The following is a 14,403-nucleotide window of genomic DNA, read 5'->3' as shown; positions in this document are numbered from 1 at the left end:
GTGGAGAATTAAAAGTGTTATTATTGTGTGGATCATAGAGCCTTATTATTAACAGATACTCATTATATTAATTTTTATTAATACATATCATTTCTTAGGTATCCACAATCCATCATCCTCGTTATAACACTTTCCACCTCATTAAAAAAAATATGAAATTCACATACTTATTATAACAACATACTTCTTTCATATATATTCTTTTTAACATTAACACTCATTATTTATATAGATCCCACCATCCATTCAATCATCTTAAAATTATATATATTAAATAAATATATTTTAAAAATAATTTAAAATATTAAAATTATTATTATTGTTTTTAATAATAATCTTACTTTTATATATGAAAATATATGTATACATTAATAAATATTTATAGATAAAATTTTAAATTAACCATTAAAAATGACTGTTAAAAAATTAACCATTCATTTAATTTTTAATTTTAAAATTTATAATTTTTTAATAAAAATTATAATTAATCATTAATAGCTATTAAAATTAACGTGTTTAACACCAAGGGATATTATAACACTCCTATTAACAACTGTATTAGGGATGTTCTTAGAAAATATAGATTCATTGACCTTGTACATTCATGAATACATATCAAAATAACTGAGTTAATTACGATGAAACAGAATTACCGAAGATAAATACTCTAATATTGACACAGAAAAATTAAAATTAAAAAGATTGTAGATATAAAAAAAAATTTATCATAAACGTTTACAAATTTCTTGGCAATAAGAAAATTTTAATTTTAACTCTATGGATAGAAAAGTTGTCATGAGTTATAGCTCCGGACAACAGTGGCCCGTTAATCATTAACTACAAGTTGCCGGTCAGATTCCGGTCGGTCACCTTCGCCGTCTGCTGATCATCAAGGTAAACTCCAGTAAGAGCAGAAATTTACAATATTGTATATTATCAGGAAGCCTTTCTAACTTAAAAAGTACCAAATTTATCTTGCCTTAACAATGAATTATAAAATAAACTCCAAATCCTGAATGAGAGTGGATCACTCAGCAAACGGTGGCACAGTTCTCTTTCTGACTACAAATCACACAACGCTAAGCCCCATGTAAATCTGAGAGATTAGTTCGCGTGATTTGCCACAGGGATTACAAAGGAAACTCAACTAAAGTTCGCAAATAATTCAAAAATCATCTAAACCACGCTTCTCACCGTTACAATTCATCCTTATCTCTGTTCTCTTCACCCATGAGCTCATCGAGGGAGAACTCATCCTCCTCGATGATTTCTCCATCTTTACCGTCCCATGGCTCTATTTTAACAATAGTTGGAGCGTTTTGAAGGGGTAGGTTGCCTTTTCCACCAAGACCAGCTTCTTTGACAAATTCGCTGCAAGAACAATTCATTAGTTTCTTGAAAAGGTGAAATATTTGTCTCATAGGGGAACTTTCGATGGTAAATTAATAGGAAGAAACTGAGAATCGATTTTAGAACGTCTAAGATGGCCTTACATGATTTGGTCATGTTGAAAAGCACTTTTGAGTGGAGCATAAGCACCCTTCTTTACGTTCAAAGCTACCATAGCTGGGTAACCGTAACCACCAACTCCAACTTGGTTCTCAAGATCAGCCTGCTTGCCAGAAGCTGACCAAACGAAGCTGCAAGGAGAACAACTTTAGCCTCATGGATGTAGGATTACAGCTCAAAAGATACACCTATCACATGTAGTATTTTTGTTTGTTGTATCTCAAAAAAAATATATATATATAGGTTCTTTGTTGAGACTTCAGAAAATTAGTAGGTAAAAACAACCTATGTCAAATAACGCTTAAACATTGGTTATGCTGGTAAATATTAGAGGCTCTAATTAGTAGTCTGCCTAGCTAAGTAAACAATTCTAAATAATACAAGGCTCAGTTGGATAGCCACTTATTCAAGAGCTCATACTTGTATGAAAAAACCAAATTAAGAAAATTATAGCTTCAAGTCCACCTAACCATGAAACACTGACTGCTTATCCTACCTGCTGAAACCTTTTTCATATACTTCCATCTCCTTTTTCCTCAACACCAACAAAGTTCAATTTCCCAACCTCAATTAGTTAAATGCAAGGTTTAAAATCTTACCCATGCCGAGGTTTCAGTTTCAGACCGGAACAATACCATTTTGGTATCATATCATATCGTGCTGATATAATTTCAATATTTTTTAAATATAAAATATATTAATTAATTTTTTAATATATATATATATAATGGGATAATTTTATTAAACTTTAATTAAGTCTATTTAAATTATCTCAATTAGTTAAGAGTTAATTGAAACTATTAATTTAATTAAACCTAAGTTTGTTGTTCCCTTTCCGCGTGATCGCATCCCCGTAGGCGTCCGATGCCAGAGGCATTGTGCAAGCCCGACGACACCTCCAGACGCGTGCGGGGCGGAAGGGATTAAATGTCCGACGGGGTCTCACACCTGGCTTGAATGTGCTTTCAGTCCGTGGGCAGAACTTTTGACAAGTATCAACATGCTACCTTGTAAGTTGGCTTTGGTCAGAGTGTATCAGTCATACCAAGCATTGGATTTTGTAGCTACTACTGCAAAGAAACAATTGTGGAAGCAGCAGAGGTTTTGCTGTCCACAAGTCAGCAATAACCCAGTCATCATCCTATTTTATGTTAATATAATAAACCTTTGAAGCTTGATTTTTCACTCTGACATTCTTCTGTAACCGCTTAGACCAGAGAACAAATTACTAGTAAAGAATACCAAAGAATATTAAATATGAGAAGATAGAAAGTGGCAGAATGCATTTGCCATCATTCAAAACAGAATCATTGTGACAGTATCATTTGCCTCCAAGGTAAAAATAATGCAAAACCCAGTGGCATCATTTTTTTCCTGATCATTTTTTCTTCCTGATATACATTTACACGTTTGAGTATAAAAAGAAAAGATCTTTGCTCTGAAGGCATAGTTGGTTGTGTAAAATATTACTATATCTTCTAAAGAGCTTTTTTTCACTATAAAATTACTCATGATGATTTCAAAAACTTGAATTGCCATTGCACCATGGATTATCACAAATAATCCTTGTAAATACTCCATCTAATGTTGTCAATCACCAGATTAACAAATAGTTGAATAGATCTTAATACCAGGCAATCAAACAGATCAACAAACACTTTAATAGGTCTTGATATCAGAAAATCAATCTGAATTATGTTACTCTTCAATGATTTAAAATGAACTATGTATTTGCTTCATTCTCTGGTTGGTATTCGAAGTTATCACCAAGTAAACATATAGAGAAGCTCTTAAAATATATTTAATATAGAAACACGATTCTCTCCAAAGGAAGTTGCTCGAGTACCTGTATGGGCTCCTTTTGAATTTCTCAGCAACTGACAACAGAAGATCTAAGTACTTGTTCCTTCCTTCTGCCTTTGAATCCAAGATATCTGGAAGGAAAGATACAAAGCATATAGCAGCCGAAGCACATTTATCTTCCATCACATCCTACAATATAAAACAGGTTGAATACATTACCAGAATACTAAACTGTGAGCATGATGACAAATTAACTACAATTATACTCACAGGACCAGTCAATTCAAACACCTCAGCAGGACCAAGATTGGCTTCAAGTTGTTCCAGCCCAAATGCCTCAATTGCAGAAGCAGTTCTAAGACCCTCATAGGGATAGGGGTTGCTCTTATCAAGACCAAATACCAAGATGGTCGGGAAGCCTTGTACACCGAATCTGCTCATCAATGACTGCCAGGATTGCATTTTAGAGCAGTCCACGTAATTCAGGTTTAATTATCATATTAGATGAAATCTATAATTTATCACTTCCATTGATTCATAATACAAAACATTGACCATTTGTTTGTTCAAACTCGTACTCGTAACATCTTGTGCATGACAGAAGTACAATAAGGATTCCAGTACTTCGGGCAATATGACCATAAATGAACATACTAGCATGATAGCATCTATCCAGTACACCTACTCTAATTTATCATCTATGTGATTGTAGTTAGTTAATTTTACTGCTATAGTTGATACGGACTGATAGTCCAGCTCATATTTTAGCTAAAAAGGCAATAAACTTTGACGTCTTTAGAAACACAAATAGCATTTAAAATAACTTAATGAATTCTGCCAAACAGTTAGTTACGAATAATGTACTAACTTCATATGGACCAGCCAACAAAACAAACAAAACATATGGATTTGTGCTATTGGGGAAGTATGCATAGTAGGCATACACACTCATATGTAACTGACCCTCATGTCTTTGTGGCATAGGCATGGGAAAAAACAATGAATCTCCCGAAAAGCCAAAACTATGCATACTAATCATAGAAAGAAAGGTTAACATAAGAAAAGTTAACAGAAAGCAGTTTGATGTGATATTACGGACCTTTTCAGCATCACAGTCAACATGACCCAATTTGACCTTCCCCTTAAGGTTATTTGAAGCTTTTTTCCACTCGGGTGCTAGTTTCTTGCAATGCCCACACCTAAATACCAAAAGGCAATGAGTACAAATTCCAACAGTTCTGTTGCATTGATGTGGAAACTCTAGGTGCAAGACAACCAAGATTATCAAACATAAGGTATCAATTTACCAAAAAAAGAAGATTTCGATATAGAGAATTCACAAGCTACATGAAGGAAGAACTTTGAAAGAATTAACAGTCTTCTCTATCTATATAGACTTTAAGAACATTCTTCTATAATAGTAGTATAGTACATACTTGACTTCGTAATGCCATGATTTGATTTTAAATCCCATAATAGAATACAGAATCTAGAAGTTTCTAGTTGACCTTAAGTGCATAGAAATTTGAGCCTTGTTCTTCCGAATATTCCTTTTCACCTCTAACTTTGCTTTGAAACATACAAAAACATTTTAACATAGATCAGTTCTTTCTCCTTTCCAAGATGAGGACCAATGGCAACAGTTCACTTCTTAAACATGTCAATATTCACTTCTTTGTAAAATCACTGTGTTTTCACAATTAGATAACTTTTATATCTAAATTCAAGTTGTTAAAGCATGTTATCCATGCATAGACTGGCAATACCTCTACTTTTATAATATATAAACATGTGACAAATTTTTACAGTAATTTCAGTTTGGTAGACTACAATAATTAAAATGCTTATTTGAGCTTGTTGGTCATGATTTGCCTACTAGATTACCTATTTTTCTTCAGTAAAAAGTAATGAATGAATGCAATTATTATGCTTGAACATTCTAGGATAATAGTTGCAATTTTTACACTTAAAATTTCTGATAAATTTTAATTAAATGCATCAAAGATGAACAGATTATGACTTCATCCTGTCAAATCCATAATTAGTTAAGGAGAACCTCATGATTGAGGGAAACTTCTTGCAACCTGTTTAAAGAAACACCTCCCTTAGGTTGACCTTTCTAAAAACCAGCCACAAAAAAGAGTCAGTTAAAAAAAAGGCATTTTGAATGTTCAAAAATTCTCTTTTCATGATATAAGCACACTCATCCTTGCCCAAGAATCCTCTCTGACATACAGAAAAAAGCACAGATATACTAAATTTTGAACCATATAAGTGAAGAATAGAAAGTTATAGAATATAAGTATCTTATTAGTTAAGCTAGGGTAAGCACATACACAAACATACCATGGTGCAAAGAATTCCACAATCCACAATTCTTTGCTTTTCAGGACAAGTTCATCAAAGTTCTGAGAATTCAGTGCAATTGAAGCACTTGGTTCAGATTTCTCACTTGAACCACCTGACGACTTTCCATTCAAACGCTCTTTAAGAAGTGCTTTAACCTACCATAAGGTTGACATGTAAGCATAACCAATTATTCCTTTTCCAAGGAAAGTAGGTATATTTATAATGATTAAATGAAAATAAAAATCCAAGTCAACCAACTTTGACTCTGAACATTATATGCTCGGAGCTTTTTATTATGTAAAGAAAGAAAACATTGTTACTAATCATGGCAGATCTAGGACCCAACGGTTAGTGGGGAAGCAATGGCAGACTAGGACCCAAGATAATTGCATATAATTGTATAGTAAGAAAAACTTATTATTAACACACCAAATCTCAAATAAAGAACCTAAAATCATGAGTTTTAAGGATATTTACAATTCAGAAATTTTTAGTCATTGGTTGAATAGAAAGTCATAGAATCATGAGTTTTATGAGTTATGGAAATTTCCCCTATGTTATGGAACAATAAATTCAAAATAAAGTAATACTCATCAAACAAAATAAGAAAGATTACTTAGTTCTGCATTGTCAAAACTGGGTTGGATTGAGTCACTCTTGAAATTTAACTTAGTAGCAATTCAAATTTAGTATTCCAGGATCTTAATAAATGCCTATGATTGTGGGTCTTAACAGGTCTGTAGGCATACTTGGCTGTACAGGGTCATAACATGTCGTCACATTACAGAGGTGGGTTGAGATTTACTTAACCTGATCAGAGATTACCACCTACTAGTTTGGTTGAATTGGACAGCTGCTAGGTCTTAACAAATACATATTGTTGCAATCGTCATGCCATTACAATTGCAAGATATGCAGAAGTTGGATGATTTTCGAGAATGAAAATGAAATAGGGAGAAGTGTTTGGAAGATACAAACATAAATCTATTAAACACCTATCAAGTTAATTACTAGTAGTTAAAAAAGAAAGTCGTTTGCTTTTGGATAGGTCACCTTGAACAAAATTAAGGAATTTGTTAGCAAACAAATAAATAACTACTACCGATGATGAAGTTAAGAGATGTTCTCTGGATATTATCTGGTGTATAAAGATTATCATTTACAATAAATCAGATTTTTTTTTCTTTTGCTTCACCTGTAAGCTAAGGAAACAGCAACAATGTATAATATTACTTTGTATTAACATGAACCATGAAATTTATCTACGGAAAGAAAATATGGACTCATCCCATTAAATGGATCCAGAGAAAACTACTAATTATTGAAAATGCTCTATTTCATATATGAAGTGATGAGAGAGTTCAGGTAACTAAAGTGTAGTGACTGTAATGTTTCATTGTACAGAATGGCTACCAATTGAATGTACCATTCATTTTGTTGCAAACATAACTTATACAAACTTGGCAAAACACAGAATGCAAGTCATATCAGTTATTTCTTACTTAATACATCATTCGGTAAACCCTTTAATCTTTATATCACAGCATATGGTTGTTCCTCATTATGACTTCATTAGAGAAATAAACATCATCCAGTTGATAATATTCCTCATTAACAAAGATGGATTTTATTAAGTTTCATGTAATATCTCACTATTACACTTCTATCATTTTTCCTTCATGAGTTATACAAGCAAGTAGTTGCTCTTACGCAAATGATGACAATTATTTCTTCCTTACCCATAACGAAGTTTACCCTTTATGCTAAAGGATATATGGTTCTAATAGCACCTTATTCCCTTCAGGATTTACTCGCTATTTATGACATAATTGGATAAATAAATAGCATTCATTGAACAACATGCATGATTTAAAAAATTAACTTTATTAACTGTTTTTAAATCTCCCAAATACATTTTTGTTCAAAATAAACTTAGTTTACTTGAATGATTGATAGCATTCAGGCAATTGTGGAAAACTACTGCAATAGTTAAATTTATGTTTTCATGAACAATAGAATGACAAAAAGTCAAGCAAGGACTAAGTAGTGGCATTGTTCTTTGAAGAATACATCACATAAATAAATTGAAGCTGTGTTTGTGGTCCCTTCGTGGTAAAAACATTGTGAGAAAGCACTGGAAGTAGGAAAAATAATGCATGATTTACTGAGTATACATACTCCCTTTGAAAGTCAAATAGAACAAATCAGAATGAATTTCTGAACAAAATATAAGACCTGCTGGAGAACAAACTCTGCAATAGGTTTCACATCCCTTGCTCCTTGATAATCTACTGGTGGTTTACCAGGTGAGAACACCTTGATTGTAGGAAATCCTTGAATTCCATATTCCTAAAAAAAGTGCAATCAAAAGATATCAAACAAAGTGAAAAAAAAGATAGTAAAGTGAAATATACAATTATGTATTGCAGCAAACTATTAACGAAAAAACACTTGGGCGACTACTATTGCATTTGAAGCATATTAAACTGATAAAAAAAATTACATTCTGCATAGATTACAAACTCAACAGGAATATTAAGTAATATGTGTTAGCTGCATAAGTTTATTGCAAACGAGTAAATGTCCAAAACAAATATGTGACAAAGGAGTGAAGTGCAGGCTTTCTTCATGGCTATAAAATGTTTACCCTTTTAAATACTCTTTAGGCTGTAGTTATCACATACAGTGACAACACTATAACAAGAGAGGGAGGAAGTATGATGCTTGAAAGAGGAGATGAGCATAAGAGAAGAAGAGGATATGATTTATGGGTTGCTGACACCTCTCAACTGAGTTGCTGATGACATTGAGAGAGATGGTAGAGAACTGTTGCAGCAGAAAAGAAGCAAGTGAGAGACTTATGCAGGGAAGGAGGCAGAGAAGTAAGATCATTTAGAACAATGGAGATAGACTAATTCATCTATTGAAGATAAAGAATAGAGTGATTCATCTATGGAAGATAAAGAAAGGGAAAAGAGGAGGGAATACTCACAATCTAGGGGACGACTCGTGGGGTGGAGACAATTTCTTTAACATGCAAGAGCAAGGAAAATAGAGGGAGCTAAGTGTGGTGAAGAACAAAGAGAAGTGTGATCATACCAAACAAGAGAGGTACACTAGTTCACCTATGGAAGATGTGTGTGTTTTTTTTTTTTTGTGGGGGGGGGGGGGGGGGGGGGGGGGGGGGGGGGGGGGGGGGGGGGGGGGACAGGGACAAATCACAGAATGGAAACAAGTTCTTTAATGACATGCAAAATGAGGGAAAATAGAGAGAGTTAGGTGTGGTTGTTCAAAGGCTCTTTAATTTTTCTGTCTTTTTTCTTGGATAAAAGAGAAATAGCGTATGCGCTTGGATGAATAGATTGCCAATTTGTTGCATTTATTGATATCATTGTTATGATCCTAGTAGCAATCAATGGCGCAACCAAATCGACACCAATAAACTAGGTAAAATCTGGATTGGACAAGACAAACTTGGCAAAACGAACAAATTTGGATAACTCATTAATGTGAATGAGACAAAAGCAATGACAAATTCAATAAAACTGAATTGTAGTTTATCAATAAAATGATCATGATGTAGCATTAGAAGACATGCAATAAAACAATTTATTTTCCTTTAATTTATGCCCTCTTCTTTACCAATCTTTGCATTTCTGTCTCTAGTTCTTGTACACTATCACTCCTCTCAAAGTCTCTCTTTACCACATTTCTCTTTCTCTCTGCATATTTGTCCGCCTACCTCTTGGCAGCATTATTGCAACATGACAGCCAAAACGAGAACTAACCATGAGCCTTCCTTCTAGCACCACAAACAATCTAGATGAGGATAATCCATCCCCTTGTCATTCCTAGACTGGATATCACAACCGTGACTATAACATTCATGCATTATTTTTTATGGGTGGGAAGTGTAGCTAAAGCTTATTGAGTCTTAAAGTGATTTTTTTGGCAATAGAGTTTATTCTTATTTTGAGAAATTGTCAAAGTAGAGATGAAGGAAGAGAGTTGCATATTTATTTTAAGCTGCTTGGTATCGGACCTAAGCATGTGGTAAGAAGAGAGAACAAAAAAAAATGTGTTTTTGGTTTTCAATATTGGCAGGTAAGGAAGAAGAAAATAAAGTTTTGGTGGAGGTGGAGAGAACATGTTTTGGTGCCTGAGGGTGTGCTTGTAACAAAAGTTGAAGTGACTTGAGGCATCTCATGGCTTGTAAGAGACGTGAGACATCTCCAAGTAACAAATCAATAGGTCTAAATTGTGGCTTGTGGGTGAGTCCAGTCAATTACCTTTGGCGTCTTGTGAGATTAGACTCTCAATCCCCCTCATATTTCCCATGGATGCTTTGAATCTTTCAATGTATGCTTCGCTCACGGCTTGCTTTAGTACTATGTTGAAGGAAGTCTAGAGATTGGGACTACATGTGAGGGAAAAAAAGTTATTACAGACACCAATTTTCTCTAGCATTTGCTTCCAGATCCAAAGTGTAGATTAGATCTGATATCTTATTCTGCTGCCTACTAGCAGAAACCAAGTTTCAATCTTATTTTCAAATGAGCTTTATGCATGGCTGCTGACAAATGAGCTGTGTGCAATAAATAGATTGATGGTGTACCTAAAAGGGTTGTATACGACCTGAGACCATGTTTCGACCAGACAAGAACCACCAACTCATTACCAAAATTATAGGGGAAAATCATCAGCGAAAGCGATCTCGAACGCAGAAATTGGGCACGATGATATTTACCTGAGCAAGGGAACCATGAGCATCCGCATCGAGAGCGGCCACTGTGGCTACACCTTTGAGAACGGTGGCAGATTTCTCCCATGTAGGGGCCAGAGCTTTGCAGTGGCCGCACCATGGGGCAAAGAACTCCACCAGCACGATTCCATTCGAATTCAAAACCTGCGTCCGATTCGTCACACACACACACACAGACAAAGATAATAAACTGGAACAAGAGGCGGCGATCGAATCACGAAAATTCGTTATCACATGAAGAAAAAAAGAGATGAATGGTGGAGATAAACCTTAGATTTGAAGTTGGAGGGACTGAGTTGAACGACAGGAGAGGAAGGCGAATAGAGAGCGTTCGCCGGCGCGCCGATGCAAGCGAGAGACGAGAAAAGGAGGAGGAGGACAGCATCCAACATTTCTCACGATCGTGGTGATTTGTATTTGCTCCTGTTTTGCTGATCGTGGAGAGCAACACGGTCACTGAATCGCCGAGCACATATAATCCTCGAACCCTGACGGAAAAACTTTCGGGGCTTCGGCAAAAATACACGTGTATCGGCCAATAAAGACCGACCACGTGGACTGTGCCACGTTTGGGGTCACATTTGGTTCAAGCAGGCGAGCACGCTTCCAAAACCACGGTTTGATTCAGGTTTCCTTTTTACGATTAACTTTTCCTTTTTTTCATCTTTTTTGCAAATCACAGTTTTATTTTGTAAAAAGGAGAATTTTTTTTTCATCTTTAGTCAATAAGAAAAATATAAAAAAAAGGTTTGAGAGTTTTAAAAGTTCAATATGTTTGAAAATGTAAAGTGTTTTAATTTCCAGTTGAAAGTGTTGGATATTAAGGTTTTAAAGGGTCAATATGATTTTGTGAAAAATCGAAGTGCTATCAATCGATAAAAGTTGAAATTCATTTCAAAATTGAAATTTACATTTCATATAGATAGATCTAGATTATTAATTTACTCAAAATGATTAAGGGTGAAAAAGAAATTAATTGTTTAAAGTCAATCCAGAATAACATTAATTAACATGGCATATGAGAAAGTACATAGGAAATAGTCTCGAATTGATGAGCTTTTCTTTTTTATTAATGTTGCTATGTTAATGAAATTAACATAAAAGTTCATTTTCTCATATGTAAGCAAGTGCTCGCACCTACGAGTTCGCTGTCTGCTACTCGCGCAATGAGCACTTTATAAGTGCACGAAAAAATTCATTGATTTTAAAATTTGAAGTATTACTATTTTGACATTATCATTGTATCTTGAGAAACAAATTACTACTATTTCAATGATCTAATATTAGTTTACATTCTCTCCCGCATCCACCGTTCAACAGAAAGTTATTGTATTTTGAGAGTGCATCTGTAATATGAATGTAGCATGAGACACTCAATGCAAGTGGGTCCCATTAACATGCAGTGGGACACACATCCATGCATTAATTGTGTCATACTATATTCATATTATAATTTTTCCTGCTATCTATCATTACTCCAATTTTTAATATATCCTTCACATTTTTTCTAAGAACCCAGGCAATTCACATATTTATGTATATTTAGATTATCCTGGCACGATTTTATTATTTAATTAGCAATCGTCTTTACGTGATTAAATTAAAATGTTATTGCGAAATGCAAATAATTTGATTTTTTTTTTAAATTTCTTTTGCAAATTATCCAACGGGCTACGTTTGCTCTCAGGCACCTCGAGAAGCATCCAACGGCTCCAATTACTTCTTTTGAACACCTCACAATTCCGCCACCATCCACTTATCCCTGGCGATGCGGAAGAAGATAAATCCCGAATCCAAAAGGCCCGAATCGGAAAAGCGAAAATCAAACAGAAGCAAAAAAAAATCAAATGGAGGGGCTGAAGCTGGCGAACGCTCCGATGCCCCTCCCTCTCGTTTCCGCCGCTCTCAGGCCACCCCACCTCTTCCCTTCGGCGGCCTTCGCTCGCCGCCCCCGCGCTTCTCGCGGTAAACCCATGCGCCTCTCTTCTCGCCGCTAGTTTCGCTGTCTTGATTACTTGTTTCTGTGAATCTATTAGTTTCTGATCGGTTCGAGTCAGGAAATGCGATGTACTGTAGAAGACGGATACGAATAACTTGCATCTTTAGCGCCACAACCATCGAACATTAGCTATGACTGTGTTTACAAACAAATTGTTTTCCATTTTTATCTAAATTTTTTTTCTTTCCTGAACTTCTGTGTTTAAGTTTGCTCTCTAAACTAACTCTTTTGCACGCTCTGAGGCGGTATTTCGGACCTTTTCTTTTCTTGAAGATCGAGTATTGTTACATCTCTAGTTTTTCTAACTATAGATGTGCATACTGAATAAGATTTACCAATATGCTAGTTTATTTCAGAAAATCGCACCACATAAATATTCATACTATAAACTATTGATGAGGCAATGCAATTGCTTTAGGTTGCAACTGCACGATATATCTCAGCTTTGTCGGGCAAACTCATGTCAAAGTTTCTTCAAGTTACCTGCAAAATAGGGCATCATCACAGAAAAGAAATTTAACAACAAGAAGTGCACCAGGTTTAAGTAAACTTTATTGTTTATGTTTTTTCTTTCCTTTTTCAATAATTAAATTTCTTATTTTGGCCTTCTTTGCACACTTCTACTCACTTTTTTTCTTCAATTCAGTTGAACCTATGACTCAAGACATGGTGGAAAATAGAGACAACAATTACCCGATTAGCGGGGATGACATAAGGACATGTTTCCTTAACTTTTATGCTTCAAGGGGTCACAAGATACTCCCAAGTGCATCTCTTGTACCGGATGATCCTACAGTGTTGCTTACAATTGCTGGAATGCTGCAATTTAAGCCTATATTCTTGGCAAGGTACTGCTTCTTATGCAATTCCCTTTCCTTGATTTCTTTTGTAGGTGAATATAAATTTTTGTTGAGAAACAAATGCTAAGAAGCTTTATTTTGAAATGAAAGCTAAGAAGCTTTATTTTTATTTTATTTTTGTTTTTTCCTGGGTAAAGCTTAAATGGGATTATTAGCATTGGTTAGGATTACTCTATTTAGTTTAACTTTAGTTCTAAAGGTGTTTGTTTTAGCAAATCATTACATAATCCACACATATGATGTTTATACTATTCAGAGATTGGCAGAGGAAATACATAGGAGACCTATTAATTATATTAGTATTTATTTGAGAGTTACTCCAAATGTTATAACCCACATAGACGTGAAAATTTACCCATTAATTTGCAACTCAACTATTACCTCAAAATGTTTATGCTCAAGTTATTGGTAACTCACTCATCTAATCTTATCAATCATTTCAATTAGCATACAGTTTTGTATGTGGGATTAAACTAGGGTGTCACACACAATTGGATATTTACTTGTTTCTTATTGATTATTAAATGTCCAATAAAATGGATATGCCTTTGTAGTCAATGAATTTGGAGTATGTTTGCTACAACTTATAGATGCAAATTACATGAGAGGTAACTTATATTGTATATTGGTCATTTTCTCTCAGTTGTATCTGGTTTGTTCCCTATAATTTGGATAATATTGTACCAAGTGATCTGATGTAGATTCTTAAGGATATTATGTAGGAACCAAGAAGTGTACCTTGTGCTACAACATCTCAGCGGTGCATTAGAACAAATGACGTCGAAAATGTGGGTAGAACAACCCGACACCATACATTCTTTGAGATGCTTGGAAATTTCAGCTTTGGTGACTACTTCAAGAAGGAAGCAATTCTATGGTCATGGGAACTTACTACCAAGGAGTATGGATAATCTCTTTTCCCAAAGGACCATGAACTCTATATTGGTAAATTTAAGCTGTTACATTGAACCTGTACTAGCTAGAGGCAACTTGAATCCTCAAATTTTACTTGCTATAAGTATGACATAACTTCGGGTTGGACCGGCTAGAGGGGGGTGAATAGTCGGTTTAAGTAAAGTCGCAGAATAGACACTCTTTTAAAAAAAAACTTGATTGCAACT

At 34.7% G+C, this 14,403-nt stretch overlaps 1 protein-coding gene and 1 long non-coding RNA gene across 2 annotated transcripts; one reads left to right on the top strand and one right to left on the bottom strand.

The window, feature by feature from the left end:
• Positions 1 to 954: 954 nt before the first annotated feature.
• LOC141834135 (protein disulfide isomerase-like 2-3) lies at positions 955 to 10,898 on the bottom strand. The gene is made up of 9 exons (XM_074721587.1): positions 10,693 to 10,898; positions 10,409 to 10,567; positions 7,897 to 8,010; positions 5,659 to 5,816; positions 4,412 to 4,511; positions 3,583 to 3,759; positions 3,356 to 3,501; positions 1,494 to 1,640; positions 955 to 1,371 (listed from the first exon to the last, which is right to left on the bottom strand). Exons 1-9 carry the CDS (start codon positions 10,813 to 10,815, stop codon positions 1,197 to 1,199), a joined length of 1,299 nt encoding a protein of 432 aa, XP_074577688.1. The 5' UTR covers positions 10,816 to 10,898; the 3' UTR covers positions 955 to 1,196.
• A 1,350-nt stretch (positions 10,899 to 12,248) lies between these two features.
• Positions 12,249 to 13,255, top strand: LOC141832864 (uncharacterized). Its single transcript, XR_012602163.1, has 3 exons — positions 12,249 to 12,388; positions 12,841 to 12,960; positions 13,069 to 13,255. It is a non-coding gene; the product is annotated as an uncharacterized LOC141832864 (long non-coding RNA).
• Positions 13,256 to 14,403: the final 1,148 nt, after the last annotated feature.

The sequence above is a fragment of the Curcuma longa genome, chromosome 8 (genome assembly GCF_044706935.1).
Source record: "Curcuma longa cultivar G26 ecotype Majalengka, Jawa Barat chromosome 8, ITB_CL_G26_1.1, whole genome shotgun sequence".
Classification (NCBI taxonomy): Eukaryota; Viridiplantae; Streptophyta; class Magnoliopsida; order Zingiberales; family Zingiberaceae; genus Curcuma; species Curcuma longa.
This window is presented reverse-complemented; position numbering and strand designations above follow the sequence as displayed.